General features: G+C 41.9%; 2 protein-coding genes across 3 annotated transcripts; both read right to left on the reverse strand.

Annotated features, from left to right (window-relative positions):
• Positions 1-370: 370 nt before the first annotated feature.
• On the reverse strand, positions 371-4,402 carry LOC113034373 (granzyme K-like). Of its 2 annotated transcripts, none has more exons than XM_026188881.1 (7): positions 4,226-4,402; positions 3,523-3,578; positions 2,975-3,047; positions 2,677-2,818; positions 1,670-1,808; positions 1,145-1,414; positions 371-1,048 (listed from the first exon to the last, which is right to left on the reverse strand). In XM_026188881.1, the coding sequence occupies exons 3-7, from the start codon at positions 3,036-3,038 to the stop codon at positions 896-898; spliced, it is 768 nt and encodes a 255-aa protein (XP_026044666.1). In that variant the 5' UTR covers positions 3,039-3,047; positions 3,523-3,578; positions 4,226-4,402; the 3' UTR covers positions 371-895. The 2 variants fall into 2 exon arrangements, with proteins under 2 accessions (XP_026044666.1, XP_026044667.1); XM_026188882.1 differs by having other exon boundaries at positions 2,975-3,083.
• Positions 4,403-6,738: 2,336 nt separating this feature from the next.
• LOC113033683 (granzyme K-like) lies at positions 6,739-10,183 on the reverse strand. The gene is made up of 5 exons (XM_026187721.1): positions 10,111-10,183; positions 9,781-9,919; positions 8,275-8,413; positions 7,591-7,857; positions 6,739-7,501 (listed from the first exon to the last, which is right to left on the reverse strand). Exons 1-5 carry the CDS (start codon positions 10,172-10,174, stop codon positions 7,349-7,351), a joined length of 762 nt encoding a protein of 253 aa, XP_026043506.1. The 5' UTR covers positions 10,175-10,183; the 3' UTR covers positions 6,739-7,348.
• Positions 10,184-23,324: the final 13,141 nt, after the last annotated feature.

A 23,324-nucleotide genomic window follows, 5' to 3' on the forward strand; every position in this document is an offset into this window, starting at 1 on the left:
AACACTTCCTTCTTGTTCTCACGCAGATCATTTCTTCTTCTCTTTTCTTTATCAGGTGTGAAATGCTCTGAAACTCAACGACTCACAGTTTCTATGTTGAGCTCACAGGATGTGATCTCACCCTCAGTCAGACAGTAAAAACAGACCAATGGGAAATGAGATGTGCTGATATTGTTTTAACACCTGAGGTCACATTTATCATAAATAATATTAACTATGCTGTTCTAAACTTTAAATAAAGAAGGCTGCTGGAATAATAATGAGATAAACAAAGACACAGAGTTGGTGGAGATGCTGAAATCATGACTTTATGGATGTGCTGGATGTCAGAGATCCTCTGAAACAATGAAAGAAAGAGGACGGAAATGTGTCTTTTTATTCATGCGTTCAGCTTTATTAGAAAGTTAGAGAAATATCATTGTTGGTTTTTAAGCACAAATAATTGGAACGAGAAATGAACAAATGAGAAAGCGTGCAAAAAAAAGAAAGAATATAATACAGGAGGTGGTGAATCTCTCTGAAGAGAGCAAAATGAAAATAAGTCCTGCAGCAGGAATTTGCAGCTTGTTTCAGGAAGCTGATTTACCCCCCCCCCCCCCCCCCCCCCCCCCCGATGGTTTGGGGTCCAGTTAATGTTTGTGCCACATTGTGCCTGCTTTAAGTTCCTTCAATGGCAGTAATGGACTAACCAACAGAGGGCTGCTATCATACTGTATATGCGCAGAGTGTGTAACAATTATTGCAAAGCAGAAGCTAAAATATAATGAAATGTAAGAGAAACACTAAAATGATCAAATGCAGAATGGTCTACAGACACAGCACTGACAGATTTACCATAAACCATCAAAGGTTCTCATCTTGCTTGTGCAGCCTGACGCCTGTGCTTTCATGACATTCAGAATGATTTCATTGTCTTCTTGATCCACTTTAGTTGTTTCCTTGAGACAAACGAGTAGACTCCAGGTTTTTTAATGTGTCCACAACCCCGTCCAAAAGAAGTGACTCCAACCAGCGCTCCATCGCACAACAGCGGGCCTCCTGAATCCCCCTGCAGCAAGAACAAACACATGACAGTGTTTCAGGTGTTGAGCTGAATGAACATTTACTTCAAACAAGGAAAAATACATGTATTCTTCATACGTACCTGACAGGTATCAGCGACGTTTGTACCATCTGAACCAGCACATATCATGTGTTTGGTGATCTTAGGTCTGTGGTTGTAATAATCACGAGAGTTGCACTTCTGCCTGCCGACCACAGTCACATTGACAGACTTGAGGACGTCTGATGTTCGTTTTGTTTCGGTTACTCCCCATCCAGCCACCAGACACCTGCTGCCAGCTGCCGGGTCTCTCACAGTGTTGCCAAACTTGAGCCACTTCACTGCCCTGGTGAGAGTCACTGGTTCCTGAAGCTAAAAAAAGAAACACCGAGTGACACTGATGTAGTAACTTTACAGAGTTGGTCTTAAAGCTTATATTTATGCAGCACTGTGCTAAAGTCTTGAACCGTCATCTATTTGCATGTTTTACTTTGAAAATGGGAAATATGTGCAGTATTATTGAAACGTAGACATACACAGACATACGTCATGTAAGGTAAAAACAAATGCATTAATCCTGTTGCATTTTTACTTGACTTGTTTTTGGGCATTAGTTTACCACCTTACCTTCACCAACATGAGGTCGTTGCCCTTGGTTACATGGGTATAGTTGGGATGTGGAAAAAGTTTCTCAACCTCTCGGATCTGCTTTGAATCTTTTTCCGTTTTCCTGATGGAGTGCGCTCCCAGGACCACCTTATACATACTGTCAAAGAAAAGTTACACATTTAGAGGGTTAACAGATCAGGAGTTTCTATAAGAATAATCATATTAATGCTATTAGTGTATATATTAATACATCTGGCTGCGTAATGGCTGTTACTAAGTCTCTGATGATCATTAGAGACTTAACAACATCGTAGCATCGTATTTCCTCCAGCTGAAATACAAACTTCAACAATATAAAATATTATAAATCAAGAATAAGAAAAAAATAAGAATTCAATAATATAAAATGTTTTAAGAGTTGTAAATATCTGTACAGTTCTTGGCTTAAACAGCTTGACATGTAAAATTATAGAAACGTGTGTGTTTTGACCTTTGAAGACTCTGGATCGATTTTACTTCCTACTTTCTTGTTCCAGCTCTGGAGCAGCTGGAACACCTTAAAACGTTCAGCTTTACTATTTAAAAGGCAGATTTTCTTCATGTGTGAATGTAATGAAAGCTGAATTAGAGAAACATTTATTTTTTAAAATACATTTATGATGTGATAAGCCTCCGTTTTCATTCAAGCTGTTGTCTTTCAGACATTTCATGGAGACAAACTTTGAGTGGTTTCCACAAACACATTCACCTGTTTGGTTTCTGTCTATAATGTAAGAAAACAAGAATATAAGATGAGGAAAGACATGTAGATATAGCAACGGGCCCAAATGTTTGTACTGACCTTCGCAGTAAAATGATAATGCACTCACTCTAAACCAGTATGTATTAGTAGAGTGAGTGCATGGACATTACAATTTATCACAATTAACAAAGGAGACAATGTTTCACACGGTCTGTAAAAAATAAATAATGTAATTTTATTTTTTAGAAAAAAATAAGAAAAAATTAAAAGTTCATGTTCCTACCGAGTGCAGTGGGCAGCCGTCAGCACCCACTGTGGATGGATCAATGTCCCTCCACACGAAGACAGTTTACCTCTTAAATAAGCCATGAAAGGCAGCGAGTGCGGCTCGACTTCTTTCCCTTGAATGATCTCAGAACCGTGACCTGAAACAAAAAGAAAATATCCAAAAACATAAATCAGCACATGATCAAGTCAAGAACAGATGAGTGGAAAAACACTGCACCAAGATATCAGCAATGTGTTCTTTGTTGTTTACATAACACAATCATTCATTAAAGCCCAATAGAAACGTTACTCACCTGGCTGTGTGATGAAGAGGAGCACGCACGAGAGGAAAAGACCGAAACTCCTCAGGCAGAACATTTTTCCTGGCTGTGGTAGATCAGATGTTGAATGCAGTGAAACCCGCTGTGATGAATTACACACAAAACTGAGGAGTGCTGATGTTGTTCTAATGCCTCTGGTCAGACTGGTCATAAGTGATGACCTTAAGCTCTTTTTTATATCGTGCATTATCTCACATCAAATCTTGGTGCAACACTTTGAGCAACACGTATGAATGTTTCTAGCAACAGCTCACAGTTTCAGTGGGTGTGTGTCCACACTGTCAGTTACACTCATGAGTGTTTCTAAATGCCCCATTTTAATTAGAATATTTATGAAAGTAAATGATCTGAAAGGACAGAGCGTACAAACTACTGACCAATACTTCAGAATACAATAACTGAACTCTATTTCCCTCAATCAGCCACACTAATTATTTGATCCTCTGCTGAAACTGATTACAGATTACTCATTAAGTGTATGAAGCACACCGATCCACTGAATCAATTCACTCCATGCTCACCTCCTATCACCGTGGGTAAGACCGAAGGACATCAGGGACACGACTGAAGACGTACACTGGGATAGACAACAAGATCATCAGCGATAAGCTTGGTGAGAAGGTGACAAGTGTTGGTGTGATTATTCAGAAATGGAGAAATGTCACTTCCTCAGTCTCTCTATGAACCCGATTACAAGCAAAGACTCTTCAAACGCACCACAGCAGCTTCTAACTTCTCCTTTTCTCCCTGCAGACGCTCCGGGTGTATTCCTACAAACTGTGTTCCTGCCAGCAGCTCACCTTCACTCAGAGAAACCATCACTGCTTTTAATACAACTGCAGTCAGCTGGAGTCTGCTATGAGCTCACTTCAAGCTTAAACATTGTGAGTTTAGTCTCTGTAATAAAAGAATTTACCAAATATGAAATAAAGTTGTTCTTAAATTAAAGGCATAAACATTAAAATCTGACTCTGTGTGTGAGAGAGATGGATGGATACAGTATCTCACAAAAGTGAGTACACCCCTCACATTTTTCATGGGACAACATTGAAGATGTGACACTTTGCTACAATGTAAAGTAGTCAGTGTACAGCTTGTATAACAGTGTAAATTTGCTGTCACCTCAAAATAACTCAAACACAGCCATTATTGCCTAAACCAAGCAAAGGTGGCAGCAACAAAAGTGAGTACACCCCTAAGTAAAAAAGGTCCACTGTCTCATACCATTATGTGATTGGGAGTCACTTGGGAAGGCAGTGTAGTAACATCCATTTCATTCAAAGGTGTGGACGGAAACAAAGCAAAACCTAAACTGGAGAAAAAACACGACACAGAACTGAAATGGCAAAGCAGGCAGACGCAGGTAGATGACACAGAACGAACACAGACGACAGAGGGAGACAACCCGGCAACAGGCAGGAGAACACACAGGGCTTAAATACACACAGCAGTAATCAGGGGATGGGAGACAGGAGGGAAGCACACCTGGGTGAAATCATGACTGACGAGGCAGGTGAAACGTAAGCTGAACACACTCACATAAGAAAAGGACCTTCAGAACAAGACAGGAACACATACACGTAATGACACGACACACACAAACAACAGAACATAGGAACACGAAACGTGAAAAAAGGACAGTACAAAACCCCAGAATAACAATAAACTAAAACATAAACATGGAGTCACAGACTCTGGACCATGACAAAAAAAGCTAAACATGAGAGGGTTTTGGACAAAGTGTGTGTTCTCCATTCTTTAAGCATCGGTTCGAGCACCGTTTAAGCACCGGCACCGTTTCAAAATTACCGGTTTGGCACCGGTATCAGACAAAACCTAAACGATACCCATCCCTAGTGTCACTGTCACCTCTAACAGACTGTGTGCACGTAGCAGGCTGGTTTTGTCGCTGTAGATCATCCTGGACTGTTTGTCTTCCTTGTGTCCTATTTAGACCGTGTTAAAGTTAAAACTGCTCATGTGACAGGATGTGAGTTAGAGTGCTGTTCCTTCTAAAGTTTGGAACATGCAAACAGCCATGAGGGACTCCTTCATTAAACTTTTGCCTAGCAACCTGGACTGAAGCTTACAGCGGGACTAAGGGACCCAAACAGGAAGTTTGCAGCCTGATAAATAAAGGCCCATAAACAGGTGACAAACAACAAACCGGTTGGACTGTGTACAAAACTGAAAGCTGTGAATAATGATAACATCACCTAACATGTCACGGTCCTGGGTCTTTGACCAGAAGTTTGATTTTTTTAAATTTATTATTTATTCTTTTGGATGATTTACTTTCACTCTGGTATTTAGTGTTGAGTATGATAGTCTAGTCCAGGGCCGGTGTCCTGCAGGTTTTAGATCTCACCCTGGGTCAACACACCTGAATCACATGATTAGTTCATTACCAGCCTCTGGAGAACTTCATGACATGTTGTGGAGGTCATTTAACCATTTAAATCAGCTGTGTTGGATCAAGGACACATCTAAGACCTGCAGGACACCGGCCCTCGAGGCCTGGAGTTGCCCACCCCTGGACTAGTCCTTAGTTCCTGATGATGTCAGTTCTTTTCTGTGTCCAGTCTGTGTCCGTCATGTCTCCATGTCAGTGTCACGTGTCTTAGTCCTGGTCTCTGTGTTGGTTTCTTTTCTCTCGTCCTGTGTGCATTGTGTCTCTTTACTCTGTAATTAGTTCCAGTTGTCTTCCCCCCTGTTAGTCATCGTCTTGTTAGCTGCTGTGTCCTCGGTTTTCTCTGTTCCTTGTTGCATCATCTCAGCTGGCTGTGTGTCCAGTTTTCTCCTTGCCTGAGTTTTTGTATTTCCTGTAACAGCAATGAGGCTTCATTTAATTTGTCTTTGGTTCCTACTCTGCCTGCACACAGTGCACCATGACACAACAGGCTAAAGTAAATGCATAAAGCATTATCAGCAAAGTGATCACATTCAGAAGCAGGGTCAATCATGCAGTTAGAACAGATGGACAGTTTAATGCCTCGAACAGGTTATTGCTCAACAAGCCAGATCTGTCATTGTCGCTCTGCACGAGTGTTATTGTCCTCGTTCTGTTTTTGTTCTCCTCAGAGGTTACAGTTACCGTACACTGGATCGCTCCTTGTGTCTGTATCACTGTGAAACTAAGCTTAGATTGTCATTTTCATTCTGTGCTCTAAAGACTGACACACATCATGTCAGGGTGTTGTTTAAGGATGTTTGTGGTGAGTGATGTGTTCAGGGTCCAGGCCAGGGGACTTCTTGCTCTGTGGCTTGTGGTCATAAAAAAAACACTAAAAATGGAGGACTGAAACAATTCCTCATTGCAAAATAATGTGAAAGATTTAGGAGTTTGGTTTGGGCTCGTCGGCAGGTGAGGCCGAGACACACCGGAGCTCCATCAGCTCATCACACCTCCCTGCATCAACGACTGTGACCCGAGGTTGTGGCTGTGTATGAGACAAAACTGCAGCCACGTGTTGTTAGAAGTGACAATCGAAAAAAGAAAAGTGTGAAAGAGTGAAGTATGTGGTGCCAAAAGGAGTTACTGCAAAAAACAGGACGCTTTGAAAGAACCATGAATGAAAGAAAGAGCCACGAGCTTTATTCGAAAGTAGAAAGAATAGAAAATGTGTCAGGACAAATTGTTGTTTTAGGATTGTTTGTTTGTTTTTGTTTTTTTTAGCACAAATATTCAAAGAGCAATAAAATACACAAGAATTTATGCTTAAAAATTCAGCATAAAAAAAACTTCTGGCCACAATTTTTAGTTTCTAACACAGGAGATGGTGACAAACCATGACTGACAGACTGAATAAACTCACTTTGTTTTATGTTCATGGATTATGTGTGATAATTAAAAACAATTGAAAAAGAGAAATTACAAATTAAAATTTGAGTGAAAATAACATCTTTTCACAAATCAGTAAATTGCAGGGTAAAAAAGCTCATTTTCCCCTGTAGAAATGTGAAGATTGCTTTTGGAGCTGTCGTGATCGTTGCGAGGTCATCACATTTACACAGGGTTGTGTATACACCTGTAATTACAACAGCTAAAATGAAAAACAGCAATCCATAAACCATCACAGTGGCTGTGCCTGTTTTTAATACTGAATGGCTAAAAAACGTGTTCAGGTCAGTCCAGTTAATGTTCCCGCCTTCAGTTCTTGCAGTGGAAACGACTGACCGTGACAGCACCGCTACATGTGCAGAATGTGAGCAAGCTAGCAGAAACTAAAAAATGAGAAATGATAAAATGGACAATGGTCTACAGAGACATCACCGAGAGATTTAACATGAAAGCATCAAAGATTCTCCTCTTGCTCGTAGAGACTGACGCCTGTGCTTTCGTGACATTTAAGCTGACTTTAATGTTTCCTTGATCCACTTCAGTTGTTTCCTTGAGACAAACGAGTAGACTCCAGGTTTTTTAATGTGTCCACAACCCCGTCCAAAAGAAGTGACTCCAACCAGCGCTCCATCGCACAACAGCGGGCCTCCTGAATCCCCCTGCAGCAAGAACAAACACATGACAGTGTTTCAGGTGTTGAGCTGAATGCAAGGAAACAAGGAAAAATACATGTATTCTTCATACGTACCTGACAGGTATCAGCGACGTTTGTACCATCTGAACCAGCACATATCATGTCATCAGTGATAACAGGGTCGTGGTCGTAATAATCACGAGAGTTGCACGTCTGTCTGTCCACCACAGTCACATTGACAGACTTGAGGACGTCTGATGGTCGTTTTGTTTCGGTTATTCCCCATCCAGCCACCAGACACCTGCTGCCAGCTGCCGGGTCTCTGGCTGTGCGTAACTTGAGCCATTTGACTGCCCCGGTTTTCTTTGCTGGTTTGTTAAGCTAAAAAAAATAAAGTATACATATAATTAAGTTAATTCTTATTATTAATTATCTAATTAAGTCAATTAATTTAATCTTGTTAAAATGATGGGGCTAACACGTTAACGAGCTAACCAGCCCCGCGTGGCGATCCGTGTTAACGAGGTATTAGAGATTTGCCGCTTTAATGCAGTTTTGGCGTTAACGTCATTTTATTGAGATTAACACTGGCAGCACTAATATATACATAAATATGCAGCATTGTGCTGAACTTTTGCACCATCAGTCATTCACTCATTTATTTTTATATTTTCCTGAAATATCTGCAGTGATTTGTTGAAATGTGTGTGAACGTGTCTAAAGAGAAAATACTTTATTTAATATGAAAATGTTGCATTTTTTCTTTACTTACTTTTGGACAGTGAATCATCTCCTTACCTTGAGCAACATGAGGTCGTTGCCCAGAGCGACACTGGTGTAGCTGGGATGAGGAACGTGTGTCACAACCTCTCGGATCTGTTTAGAATTTTCTTCCCGTTTCTTGATAGAGTGTGCTCCCAAAGTCGCCTTATTCATACTGCAACACACACACACACACACACACACACACACACACACACACACACACACACACACACACACACACACACTCTCTAGTGATGACTGTTTACATGTTTTAAAAGTTAAAAGTTCAGGTTCAAAAACAATAATCATAATTGTCTCATTGCATGTGTGTTAATATATAGCACAGGGGTGTCGGACTCCAGGCCTCGAGGGCCGGTGTCCTGCAGGTTTTAGATGTGTCCTTGATCCATCACAGCTGATTCAAATGGCTAAACGACCTCCTCAACATGTCTCGAGGTTCTCCAGACGCCTGGTAATGAACTCATCATCTGATTCAGGTGTGTTGACCCAGGGTGAGATCTAAAACCTGCAGGACACCGGCCCTCGAGGAGCTTCCACCTCTGGCCTACAGGAGAGAGGAAAACTCTGAAGCAGCTGTTATACATAACACCTTCAAAGAGGATCAGCTCTACTCTCTAAGAAACAGCTTTCCTTTGGGTTTGTGAATGTTATTAATTTAAATTACAAACATATTTTGTGTAGCATCATTTTTTGGACTGTGATCACGTTCTCGTTTCGTTAAAGAGCAAACCTGTCTACTTGTTTTCTAGTTTTTTTCCTGTCATGTAAAGTTGGAAAAATGTTTATACTGCTCATATCAGTAAAATGTTTGCTGACATTATTTTTTGCTACGATAAATATAAATCCAGCAACATCATGTTGATGTCCTCACTCACAGTCAGTATATCAAAGTGTGCAGACATGTGATCCCAAGCTCTAAACTATCGAAATTTAAGAAGGTCACAATATATTCTCTTCACAGTCTGTTAAAAACAAATATAATAAATATTTAAAGAATAAGAAATGTCTTTTTTTTTTTGCCTGTCCTGTTTGGCACTGTAACAATCAGTATGACTGTCTGAAGGCCAAAAAAAGCCCAACAGACTGACTTTCACAAGTGGATCATTACAGTTTTTGTCATATTGGTCCACTTGATTGTCATAGTTCATTCGATCTTCAGTATTTACTTTTTTTACTTTAAGGTTATTACAGTCAGAATGGAGAGGAGCGGGGACGGGAAAGACAAAGGAAAGAGAGACACAGCAGAAACACAGAAACAACCAACATGAGTCATCATGTAGCAGTAAATAATAAATATTGAATGCTACACAAGGCCGACAACACACGATTATTTAGAGGCAGCAGCCACCAAAGATAGTGTGTGTTTGTGAGCACGTTTTGTATTCATAAGGTTTCTTCGTGTAACTGTCTAAGAGTGGGTATGGGGCGCCATAGCCCCGCCCCCAGGGACATGAAGTAGGCGTGGTGGAGATCCAGACCCCAGACAGTTCGAGGCGCCTTAAAGCATGGGATTCTTACCCAGTGCAGTGGGCAGCTGTCAGGACCCACTGTGGATGGATTAATGTCCCTCCACAGGAATATTCACCTGTCACATGAGCCATGAAAGGCAGTGAGTGTGGCTCGACTTCTTTCCCATTGATAATCTCAGAACCACGACCTGAAGCAGAAACCAAACATCAGGATGCATAAATCAGCAGATGATGAAGTGAAGAACAGATGAGTGAAACAAACACAGCACCAACTGCTCTGTAGCACTGAACAATATCAGGAACTTTGTGTTACGCTTGTTTACATGAAGATTTAAATTATCAACAAATAAATTAAATTACAATAGAAAACATCACTCACCTGGCTGGATGATGAAGAGGAGCACGCATGAGATGAGAAGACTGAAATTCTTCCGGCAGGACATTTCTTCTTCTTCCTCCTTTGATCTGTTGAATGCACTGAAACCCACTGTGATGCTTTATGTGCTGAGCTGAGGGGGCGTGGTCTGAAAATGGTGGGTAAGATAAATGGACACACACACACACACACACACACACACACACACACACACACACAAAGTGTTTTATTATTCTGATTATGAAATAGTATCAATACTATGAACAAGCACAAGTTAAACCACGCCCACAAAATATAGCAGAGAGCCCCGTCTCGTGAGCCCAGAGTTATTTACTCCAAGAAATCTTTGAGGCTGAATCTCATTTACAGTCATGTTGAGTTACATTTAGAGCAGAAGTGACAACAAGCACAACATATAACAAAAACACAAAAACAAAAAAAGAACAGACAAATGAACACGAACATGTGAGTCACGTGCAACAACAGAGTGACATTAAAAACAGTTCTCCTCTCGCTCGTTTGGTCTGTGTCACTGAAAATGATACCTCAAAGGTTTCTACAAACTGTGTTCGAGAAAAAAAAAAGGATAAAAAGGAGACAGCTTGAAATAAATGAAAGAGCATTTCTGGAAGTAAATGATGACAAAAGACGCAGTGTCCTAATATTTACAGACGTTGTCAACACAGTTTCACCAAAGGTTGCAAAACTATATCGCTGACAGTTTTTCCCAATCGAGCTGCCACAGAAATGCTGCTGCGGTTCTTTTTAAATTGACATTGAAATTGAAAGCCTTTATTGTCATTATACACAGTTTAACGACATTGGAAACAGCTCTATAAAAGTGCACACATGCTTATAGCACATTATAAAAACTATGCAATAATTTAAATATACACTTTTGCCTTCCTTCAGACAGGTTTGCTTAATTGTTTTGCTTCGGTGGTTTCTTAAGCTCAGAAAGAGTTAAAACAAAATAATATATAATTATATAAGGTGACAACAGGCATGGGCAATTATTAGCTTTAAATGATTTCTTTGAACTTTTGCTTTTTCAGGGTGGAATTATTATACAACGTACATTATTAGTGTCTTTAAAAGTCGCACAGTCACAAGTTTACACACTAATGTTTTTTTCTCGAGGAGTGTGAAGAGCACAACCAGCCTCGCTCCTCTCAGCCAAAACCAGTACAGTTATAAGAACAAGAACCTTTACAGAATACAGACCAGTGTTCAAACGGTAACATGCTACTTATGGACTTTGTACATGTGTGAAACCGCTTGGACAGCGGTTGTCCTTCTCTCCCGGATCGGCTGGAACTTTCTTTTGGCGCCTTCCCAGCTTTGACAAAAGTCCAGCTGGGATAACCACATTTCTCCCAGCTGGACATCTACAAGCTGACGTGTACCATAAACCTACACATACAGATCAGTATCTTTGTCTCATCATCCACTGGAGCACAAACTGGGTGTCATCAGGACGCTACAACACAGAGCGAACATCATGCCCACAGACACAGCAGCCAGGGAGGCAGAAGAACATCAAGAAGGCCCTGAGTGAATGTGGTTTGGAGTGTCTGGACGTCTTTAAGTTGCTTAAAAAAACCCAAAAAACTAACAAGCACGACATCCCAGTGTACTTCAGACCCAGCCATACACTCAGATAAAACAAAACGCCAAAACACAGACTTAACAATGTGGTGTTTGCTGTACAGTGCAGTGAGGAATGCCCAGACCTCTACATTGGAGAGACCAAACAGCCACTTCACAAGCGCATGGCACAACACAGAAGAGCCACCTCCACAGGACAAGACTCAGCAGTCCATCTGCATCTAAAGGTCAAAGGTCACTCTTTCGAGGATGCCAGTGTTCACATTTTGGACAGAGAGGACAGATGGTTTGAAAGAGGAGTGAAAGAAGCATCTATGTCCACTGTGAGCGACCATCTATGAACAGAGGCGGGGTTTACGACACCAACTCTCTGCCATCTATAATCCAGTTTTGAGATCCTTCCCAGACGCCTTAACGCCCACTCACATCCTGGGACGTCTGACCTCAGGAATTCGCATGATAAGGTGGGGCCAGGTTTCACAATGAGCTCACCCAAAACTCTGGCTGATTGGGACCCACACCCAGTTTCCCACCTTGGCTCAGGCGATTAGAGGATCATCAGGGGGTCCTTTTGTCCCTCTGTGGGGGGGGAAACTCCCACTAGGTTTATATCTGGGACTCTCCACCATTTGACCTTAGAACTGAAGCTTCTCGGATGAGAGGTGAAACGTCTTCAAGTAACTTAAAGAAGTCCAGACGCTTTTCTTTGCAAGTCCTAATATTGACAAAGAATTGTTGTTGACACGTTCGTTTCACTAAAAGGTTGCAAAACAATACGGTTTACAGACGTACAGATATGTCGCCAGCTTCAGGCAGTTTCATTATATTGGTTTGCTTCAGTGGTTTCTTGGGCTAAGAACAGTAAGACATATTACATATTAATTATGTGGGAAATATGTCTAGTGATTATTTAAAAACTATGTAAGGCTAAGGGGGTTAGGGTGCAAAATGTTGAATTTATTTGGGATTTTCTTTAATTCACACAGGATCAAATTTGTACATATTCAGTTAGAATATTGATATAATGTATGCATGAGGGTGGGCATGCATGTTTGTGTCTGTGTGTGCCTCCTCAGCTCTTCCCACGAGGGTGGCACGGATGCCCCTCCGGTGGTCCTCATTGGGCTCTCGCACTCTGGGGCCTCTGGATGTCTGGGCCCTGGATCTCCTCCATGCCTGCTTCATGCCCTGGGGGGCGGGGCTATGGCTCTCTACATCCTCTAGCAGACCATTACATGGGGAAACCTTTTGAATACAAGCGCGCTGATCCACACAGGTGTGCACACGGGTGTTCACTGTTCATAGACATAAACTACACCTTTATTGGCTGCTACTTCAAGGCACATTGTGTGCTGTCGGTCCTGCGTGCTGCACAACAACATTCAATATTTAGTATTTACTGCTGTTTACACTTAGCTAGATTAATGTGATGGTGTTGTGTTTAGTATGTTGCTCTGTTTTTTTTTTTTGCTTGTTTTCTTGTCTTTTTCTCTCAACAGGTGATCCAGGAGATTTTTTTCTCCCCCCCCCCCCCCCCCCCCTCTCTCTCTCTGTCCCTCTCCCCTTCTGTTTTTCCTTTCCTTCCTCTTTCTCTCTCCCTTTCCGATCCCTCACTCATGTCTGTAACAACTGAAAATAAAATAAAATGAATAATAACAAGAAAAAAAAAAGAATATTGATATAATATTATTATTATAAGAAGCCTTACTGGGTTGTAAATTCTGTTTCACTGCTACATTGAACCATTTGGTGACAGCACAAAGACCGAGAGCGTTAGAAGGAGTGGGAGCTTGATGAAGTCAGCAAAGGGAGAGAGAGAGGAAAAAACAGATAAACGGGTAAGACTTTTAAAAGCCGACAAAATTATAAAGCCAAGATAGTTTTGCCCACATTCATTGATGACTTCAAATTCTCAATTTAGCATATGAATGAAATTAGCATTTAACAGGATTCACTTTAAGCATGGCTTGAACAGGTTGGCTGCAAAATATTTTCTCACTGGACTCTGCATACTGCTGTGGCCTGAAACCATGTGGTGAAGTTACACAAGTCAGCAAGTGAAGTAACACTTCAGATGTGATGCATGGAGGCACAGAGTGTTAGGAGTATGTGAGCCTGGAGTAAACATTTAAAGCCAGTTTATTTTCTCTTTATTTTACTTCCTGTAGGATCCTCTGACAGGATCAGGCATCTCAGTCCACATCTTCCAAATGAATTATCAGCACACCAAAAGTTTTATCAGAATGTTTAAATGACATTAAAGCCTGGAGCGTCTTATTTGTTTTATGAGAGGGAGGCTGAGGTCCTGATCCTCAGACTCAGTTGTTCCCACAATGCAACAAAATTGGACCTGTGGCCAATCACATCCTTCTGTTAAGCCCAGTGTAAAAAACAAACAAACAAAAAAAAATTATCATGACGTAACACTGGACAAAGTGATTATTTTTGTTTTAAAGGTTTGAGGTTTGTATCAAATGAGGCTTTTTTAAAGGTTAAACCCTTCTTAGGTTGGTGTAAATCAGGCCTCCCTTTCACATCTTCATTGTTGTTGTTTTAATTATTAATTTTCTGGTTTTACCAGTATTACTGTGAACTGGGTTCAAGCGACACGTTACCCCAAAATTATAGAAAATAGCCCCACCTAGTGGTGAAGCCCAAAAACTGAGTGCCTGTGCCACAGTGAGGGTGATGAAAGTAAAGATGTTAATGATGCCATAAAAACTTAAAGAAGATGAAATTTTGAAAGCGTTTTAGAAGAAACAATGAAATATTGACAGCAGCCTGTTTCATTGCTGTCTGGTTTTATTAGATCATAAAAGATATTTTTGTTTTGATGTTTCTGTCACGGCGTGAGCTATTTGGAGCAGATGGACCCAAAACCGATTCAACACAGACACACAAGATGTACGTGGCAAGAATATATTAGAGTGAGTGAAGAAACGGTAATACACACAAGTGTCTATATACAGGTGACGTACTATAGTGACTCAGTGAAAACAATGACACTGCGGGAATAACTACACAAGAAGACTAGTGACTGGGAAAATCATGTGCAAAGGAGAGGGCAGGAATACATGCTATGAACTAGAACTACTATAGTGGGCACTATCTGGCACTTGGCTGAGAAGAGGGCTGAATGATTACTGCTATAATGTTAACTGAGTGACGTCTGTCACTGTGGCAGGTGCTGGGATACTATGAACACTATGAAACAAGGGCCAGTGCCAACTGGGCCTCTGCAGTCACAGGAGAGGAGTTACGTTGAGACAGGTGGAAATGATTTCTAGAATGTGTTTGTTCAGGCTTACTTGTCAGCAGGTGGAGATTGGTCGGGAAGGAGGCTAGGTCCGGGTGAGTCAGTGAGTGATGAATCCAAATTGGTCCTGACGGTGCATCAGAGAGGCAGGCAGATGAGATGGAGTGGCGATGACTCGTACCTGGGAAGCGGTGGAGTTAGTAGCAGAAATGACCAGCGATCTGACTGAGTTGGTTGTGGGCAGGTTGCGAGCGTTGTCTGTGGATTTAACTGGAGACAGAGAATACAGTGAATACATGTACCAGCAAAAGCAAGTAACGTAAGCGGCCAAACACTAACGGTGATTAGCAGACGTTCAGGCGAAGAGTGCTTGCCGGTCTTAAGTACTGCCACTACAATCTACAGTCTCTGCCAGGGCAGGAGACCAGAAACACAGCAGACAGGCATGCCACTCACCCGGACCATGACAGTTTCAAGCAGAGACATTTGGAATGACTAAGAAACCAACAAGAAAACATGCTCAGAAATGTACATTTGTCCATAAATATGTTCAGAGCCTCGTTTTCACTTTAGAGCAAACTGTGAAGCTGACTGGATGAACTTTCAGGAGTTTTGTGTGAACATAAAAATCCAAGTGACTTCTTCAGTCTCAGCTGACTGCAGGTTTCCACTATCTTATAAACACAATAACTGAAACAAAGCTACTGAATGTTCATTAATATACAAATTCTCATGACCATCGATCAAGCCTGCAGTGAGCTGAGACTGAAGAAGCCGCTTGGATGAGTGACAAAACATTTCTATGTCCAGAAGGACAAAATCTACTTTTTGGGAGCATTCAGTCAAGTATCGTCTTGATGCATTCTCAATGATCCAGGTAAGTAAATCTCCAAAATCTGGACGTAGCGTTTTGTGGGAGAAACATTTCGTCACTCATCCAAGTGACTTCTTCAGTCTCAGCTGACTGCAGGTTTCCCCAAATCTTATAAACAGTACCTGATCCTTGGGGTGGACCAATTGGACCAATTACTTGGATTATTGATCATGCATCAAGACATTAAAATAATCAAATTTACTTTGTCTTACAGCAAGAATCTTTAAGTTATTTGGAAATAGAGACATAAAAATATTTTATTACAATATGTGTATGTGGGCCATGTGTAAGCACATTGTGTTGGCCAGATTGGGGCCATACCAATTTTGGTGTGTGGGTTTATTCTAACCAGAGACACCTGAGAGTCAGGTAATGTTACACCATGGTTCAGGCTGGAACGCGATAGACGCGAGCGAAAACGCCCCAAACGCCCCTAATTTGATGCGTGCACATTCGCACCTCGACACGTGTCCAAGAAAAATCAATCGTGCCTCAAAATTGCATATTTTGACGCGCGTGAACTGGAAATGTGGGAGGAAGTTGTGCCAGACCGGTATCTTTGCAAGATGGCAGCTGTCGAGCTAGCGCTTGAAGAGAGAGTCTCTCTTCTCTATTTACTGTGGAGAGCAGAGCAGCGGCGTAAAAGACGTCCTCGCCGTACCTGGGTCCATCAGGTCCTCCAGAGGTGTGAGCAGTTTGGTGAGTTTCACTATTTGCTTCAGGAGCTGCGCCTGGATGATAGCGATGACAGCGATACCAGTCTTTCCCTCGCCCAGTTTGAGGACCTGCTGTCCCGCGTCGGTCCCAGCATCGCCCGCCTAGACACCAACTACAGGCGCTCAATCCCACCTGCAGAGTGCCTGTCCATCTGCCTGAGGTTAGTAAAAGTATTTAATACGGTAGTCCTTGTTGTGATATTTTGATACCACGGTTAGCATTTACAGGATATTGTTTTATACAGGAAAACTGTTACTCAATAAGGCCCATCTACTAGTTGTTTTTCTCTTTCTCTGTGACCCAAGAATTAATGTGTAAGACTCACAAGCTGGTACCCCAAGGTCGAAAACACCACAGAGACGAGACCACTTCCTTACTCCCATCCTCCCTTCCTTATCTTTTAGAAAAGAGCCAGGTGGTTTGTTTCAGAATTCACTAATGAAAGAACTCTGTATTCTATGTCTAGGAGTGTATTTTGCTGGGATGATCATAAATTGTAGCTGAACTGATAAACTACACACAGGATACTTCTTTGCTCACAAGGCAGGAAGACGTTTCCTTATTTGGTCTGTACCGGTTTGAACTGGGAAAGCTGACACACGAACCTTTTTTTCCTCTATATAAGCTGTTATGTACTAAATAAACCTTTGAGTCGATTGGGAAGGCAACCTAAAGCAGTCTCTGTTTTCTTGTTCTCCCAAGCTGCTCCCGAGCTCGTACTAACACGCTGAATGGCATACCTGAGTGTTACTTTAAATAATTAGGAATCTTAGAAGGAAAGGACAGAACTCTGCTTATCGCTCGTGCCTTGGAGGGAAAACCGGGATGGACATTTTTTTTCCTTCAATTTGGCGTCAGAAGTGGGATGACTGACAGAAGGTAAATATGCGTCTTTCATATTTATATAAAGACCGTATTATACCTCTCTCAGTGATCGATCCATAAAAAACGGGATATGCTGACGAAGTTTCACTTAGTGATCCAGAGAGATACACTGACGACTTCCTCAGTCCCCGAATAAAGTAAATTAACCCTTGTGTGGTGTTGGTGGACCCGCTCAGAAAGACACAGGAAGTTGCCTGTTGTCTTGAAACGTACGTTAAAAAGTGAGAAGTTGCTCACTCAGAGTTAAGTGAGAAGTTGCTCACTCAGAAAAAGTGACACAGGAAGTTGCCTGTTGTCTTGAATATTTAAATTTTGTTAAAAAAAAAAAAAAAAAATAATAATAATTAATTGTTTAATTTTTCTTTTGAAAAAAAACAAAAAAAAAACAAAACAAAATAAAAACGGGTCTCAAGGGTTAAAAGCAGTAAATTAAAAGCAGAAAGACACAGGAAGTTGCCTGTTGTTTTACGAGAAGTTGCTCGTTAAGCGAGAAGTTGCTCGCTAAGTGAGAGTTGCTCACCCAAACAAAAATTGCTAGCAATAAATTTAAAGTAACCTCAGCTGTGCCGCAGCGATAATACTAACCTAAATCCTCCTAGCGTGTAAACCCCTCTGGAAATCACTGAACATGGGTCAGAATTATTCAAAGACCACAGACAGGTCCGATAAAAAATCTAAAGTACCTGTAAAACCAAAAATTAATAAAATACAAAATAAAGTCTCAAATAACGGCTCAGTACAACTCCCATTTCCGGTTACGTGTAACCCACGTCCGCGAATCGGTGAAGACGTCCATGATCACGTATCCAGAACATGCGGGAGTGCTTATGTGACTGACTTTGTTTACAACTTACGGACTGTAAGTTCAATGCATTCTAATTTATTTCCGGAGCCCTATCCCGAACGATTATCGCCAGAAAACAGGTCAGTAAAACTGAAGGCCAGTGCAGATACTACCACGAAAGTTAAAAGTGTTAAGATAAAGTTGAATTTTGATGTAGAAGGCTCAGAGGAAAGTGAGAAACTAATGTATGCAGGATTACCCGCTCCAGCACAGCAAGGAAGTTTCAGAGGACGGAAGGATAAAAGTAGAGATATGTGTTTTTATTGTGGCTCAGTTTTCCAGCAGCCGCAGACACCCAGAGCAAAAATGAATTTGTGTATTTCATTTAACATAAAGGGTGAAATGTTTGCTGACACTGATAACAGCTTATGTTTTCTCTGCCCTATGTACCGACATGATGGAGAAGGAACATCCTCTGTGTCAGCTGGACCCTCAGCAGAGAATGAACTCAACATCCTTTTTGTCCGGTACTCTATGTCACACACTGTGCCAAAAAAACGTGTACAGACGCCACTACCAGGTAATCCCATGACTGGGAGCCACACTTTTGTTTCTCTAAGGTCAAACAGTGATTTTGTCACATAACTCAGACATAGTTTATGACATAACTACACCATGTCGACACATAGATCTAACCTACCCTATCGACTGTACTATTTCTGCACTTACGTTGCCAGCTGAATACCAGAATATGACATTGTGGTCAAAAAGTGAGAATGATATAGGATTTATTGACTGTACACTTTATCACGTACACCTATTAAAACACAACAAGCCAGTATATGTCAAGCAACATCCCATTTCTGCCGAAAAAGCCGCAGCCCTAGATGTCATGATAGGAGATTTATTGACTACAGAAGTAATAAAGCCCACACTCCTGTCAATCCTGTGCCAAAGCCTAACAAACCTGGCGTATGGCGTTTCATACAAGACTTAAGGCAAATTAATGCAGTCAACATTCCTCTGCCACCTCTCGTTTCAGATGTTCACAGCATATTGACATGCATTGCATACACATTTTACCGTGGTTGATTTATGCTCCGCTCCTTTTTCTCAGTACCTGTGCATGAAGACACACAGCCGTTATTTGCATTCACACATAGAAATAAGCAGTACACTTGGACTCGTTTGCCCCAAGGCATGATAGACAGCCCTGCTGCTTTCTCAATGGTGCTTCACTCCTCCAGGGCTGCACCCTGATCCACACGTGGATGACCTCCTCCTCTGTGCTCCGAGTGAAAAACTATGTCAAACTGCTACACACATGCTTCTCCAGCACCTCCAAAAGACTGACCACAAAGCATCAGCAAAGAAAATGCAGTACTGTCAGACTTCTGTTCAATATTTGGGATTCACACTGTCTCACGGAAAACGTTCCATGACTGCAGACAGGGTCAAAGCTGTGACCTCCGTCCCTCGGCCCACTACACAGAAGGAAATGTTGTCCTTCCTGGGCATGGTGAACTATTGCAGACAGTGGATACCAGACTGTTCTTTTCATGACCACATTCTGCGTGACTGTTGTAAAAAAGACAAGCCTCCTCGAATACTGTGGTCCACAGAAATGACTGCCTCTTTCAATGCATTAAAGGGAGTGCTGACCTCCGCCACTCAAAGGTGCTGCCTGAATTGTTCAGGGAATGCCGGCCTGCCTGAGAGCAGTAGCAGCTTGCTCTATCATGATAAGGGACTGCGAGAAGCTCACACTCTCACATGACACTATTCTACACACCAATCACCAGGTCACGACCATTCTAGCAAACATAACTACACAACATATGCAAACCTCACTATAAAAGCGAGCAGCACACCTGATTCGCCAGCACATTTATTGATCCTATGCTGTGTTCTTCTGACCGACAGGATGGCTCAGACAGGCTTGATGATCATGACTGCATGACACGTATACAGGAATCCACAGCACCACGTCCAGATTTAGAGCAAACACCTATCCCAGACTCAGCCACGGTTTATGTGGACGGGTCCTGTTCAAGGCCGAGTGACAACTCATTTCTTTGTGGCTATTCAGTGGTAACAGTGCCTGACATCATACTAGAGGCTCACTCATTACCATTTCACTCAGCACAAAAAGCAGAGCTCATGGCTTTAATACGCGCCTGTGAGCTCCATTTGGATAAGCATGTGACGATTTACACAGACAGCCGCTATGCATTTGGCGTTGTGCATGACTTTGGCACATTGTGGAGACAAAGAGGATTTAGATCTGCTGATGGAAAATAAATTGCTAAATTCTGATTTTGTTCAAAGACTTTTTCAGGCTATACAGCTGCCATCGGCCGTTGCAGTTGTAAAAACGAAAGGACACAGTACAGCTGACACAGACGAAGCAACAGGTAATGCCTTAGCAGACGTGACAGCCAAGGCTGCAGCTCCCACCGCCGCAGGAAGTATTATCTGTGCCCCTACAGCTGCCACTTGTTACACTCCCAGACTATTTAGAAACAAATGTTGATTTAAAATTCATACAAGAGCAAGCCTCTGCATGTGATTACACCTATTGGGAGAATAATGACTGTACCTTAGATGACAGAGATGGCTTATACAAAATCTTAAGGGTTTGATTGCCCTCCCATCTTCCCTGCTGCCAGTCCTTGCCCGACATTTTCACTGTGTGAGTCATGTCGGACAAAGAGGGGTAATAGGGGCAATAAAATCAAGATTTGTAATTGAGAAAACATCACATGCAGTAAAAAGCATATTAGCAACCTGTCTAACATGTGCGCGAACTAATGTAGGAAAATCAAAAGCAAAACATCAGCATTTACCACAACCAGATTTTCCATTTCATACATTACAAATTGATTTTACACACATGCCAGTACAAGGAAGCATCAAGTACTTACTGGTAATAGTGGATCAATTTAGTAAATGAGTAGAAGCTTATCCAACCTCAAAAGAAACTGCAGAAGTAGTCTGTCAAAAGTTGAGCAATGAAATAATACCCAGATTCGGAATACCTCACCAGATTAACAGTGATAGAGGATCTTCATTCACATTAGAAGTAATTCAAAAGTGTGCTAAAACTTTAATGACCTGGGTCAAATTACTTCCTCAAGTCCTCTGTGAGATTGGAATGACTCAATCTGCAGTAACCAAATTATCTCCATTTGAAATAAGATTATTTCCAACACCATGGTCAGCTTCCAGAGGGGCACCGCTAGTAGAAGGTGATGTATATTGCATTGTCCACTGATGTTCACAACCTGGTAGAAACACTGAATAATAACTATCAGAAAGTTTGTCTCTCCCAGCCTCTCCCCTCCACAGATCCAACCCACAAGTGGAGACAAGGAGATGCGTGTTGGAGAAGTCACTAAAACCAAGGACACTCTGGGAGGCCGCGCGTGTTCCAGCCCCAGACTGTACTGGCAGTGACGAAGAACCAGCATCCTCACAGACGGACAACCTCAGTGGATTCATGCCAGCAGGGTTAAGACCAGCCCAATCGGACCATCTCAGGCGTCGGATCAAGCAGATGACATCTCCGGCGGGCCAACGCCCGGAACAAGAGCAAATAAACACACGGGTAGATGACATCTCAGGCGAGCCAGCGCCCGGATCCAATGTACATACACACACGCAATCACTGATTAACACACAACGCCTGAAAGAACAACAACAAGGTACTCAAACATCCAGCAGGAACAGAAAGCCAAAAGTACCACATGATGTCTAACCTGATAAAGCTAGACTCATTACATCCTGATCATGGAGAAAATGAAATGCCCATTGTCATCATACGACATTTATTCTATGTCTCTCGAACCTGGGACCAGGCCAGGAGACAACTGAAGAACTGTTTTTCTTATATACTTTCTTATATATTTAGGTTATTTATCACATCTATCGCAGTAACCTTAGGATTTCTCTTTGCTATTTTGTATTGTAGACTGCAACCATGTTCACATTTCTGCAGGTCATATTTTGCTGACTATACCTCATGCTCTATTTTGCAAGACACCTACTTAATGCACTCATTACGTTCCCTAAAATCAGTAAATAGCAACATAGACGCCACTAATAAACCATCTTATGCACCCTCTAGAACAGGAGTCAACTCCTGGTATGAAAATGCCAGAACAGCCGCTCGTGATTTAGGAAACAGTAACTGTTATGTCTGTTCAAAGGCTAATCCAGAACAGGTAATAGTAGGATACCCCATATCCGGTTTCCCCCTCACTGAGGGACTAGAGAAAATCGGTGGAGATAATGCTCTCTTTAAAGACGCTTTACAGTTGACTCTGAGCCCTCTCGACTGCTTACTTAGACACACACACACACCAACTAACCCTGAGACTCCATTAGGCGAATTATTGAAGTTATCTAATGACACCGCAGGGACCTGCGCCCCAATGAAACGCCCCAAGAATAGGTTAAAACCCTCACTGCCCTTAGGACAGATCCCTTTCCATTTTAATACTAGTATGATATGTCTGCGCAGACTAAAGTTAACTGGCCCAGACACACACATAGATTATACAAAGGATAACTATACATTCTTCTCTGACTCCCCAGGTGCACGCTGTAATGAGACATGGCTAGCTGTCTCTATGGCTGAAGTTGTATCATATCTGGAGGAACACACACACAGTTCAAGTTCGAGCGGAGAATCGATCATTGTTCCCCCAGAGGGTGTATTAAATGATACTGACTGGGGGGAGTTAGTTAAATCACATATGGTCACGCGCCTAACTAGAGCAATCCCACATGCTTATTGGTTGTGCAATAATACTCTTAGATTAGCTCTACCTGTTAATTGGACCGGTACCTGTGGTCTAGTAACCGTTGATGTATGCTGTACTTTCATTCCCAATAACACCGCCCCTAACGGTTCATTCACACAAGCTATGAATAAACTTGAAGCATTGAAGATAGAACTAATTGCCAATACAGGTCACGGTCAGTGGCTACATAAGTGGCTACAGGACACGTTTGGAAGATGGAAGGAACTAATTGTAGCCTTTGTAACCGTTGCAGCATGTTTTCGATGATTATTGTCTGTTGTGTGATAC

The sequence above is a fragment of the Astatotilapia calliptera genome, chromosome 12 (genome assembly GCF_900246225.1).
Source record: "Astatotilapia calliptera chromosome 12, fAstCal1.2, whole genome shotgun sequence".
NCBI classification, from domain to species: Eukaryota; Metazoa; Chordata; class Actinopteri; order Cichliformes; family Cichlidae; genus Astatotilapia; species Astatotilapia calliptera.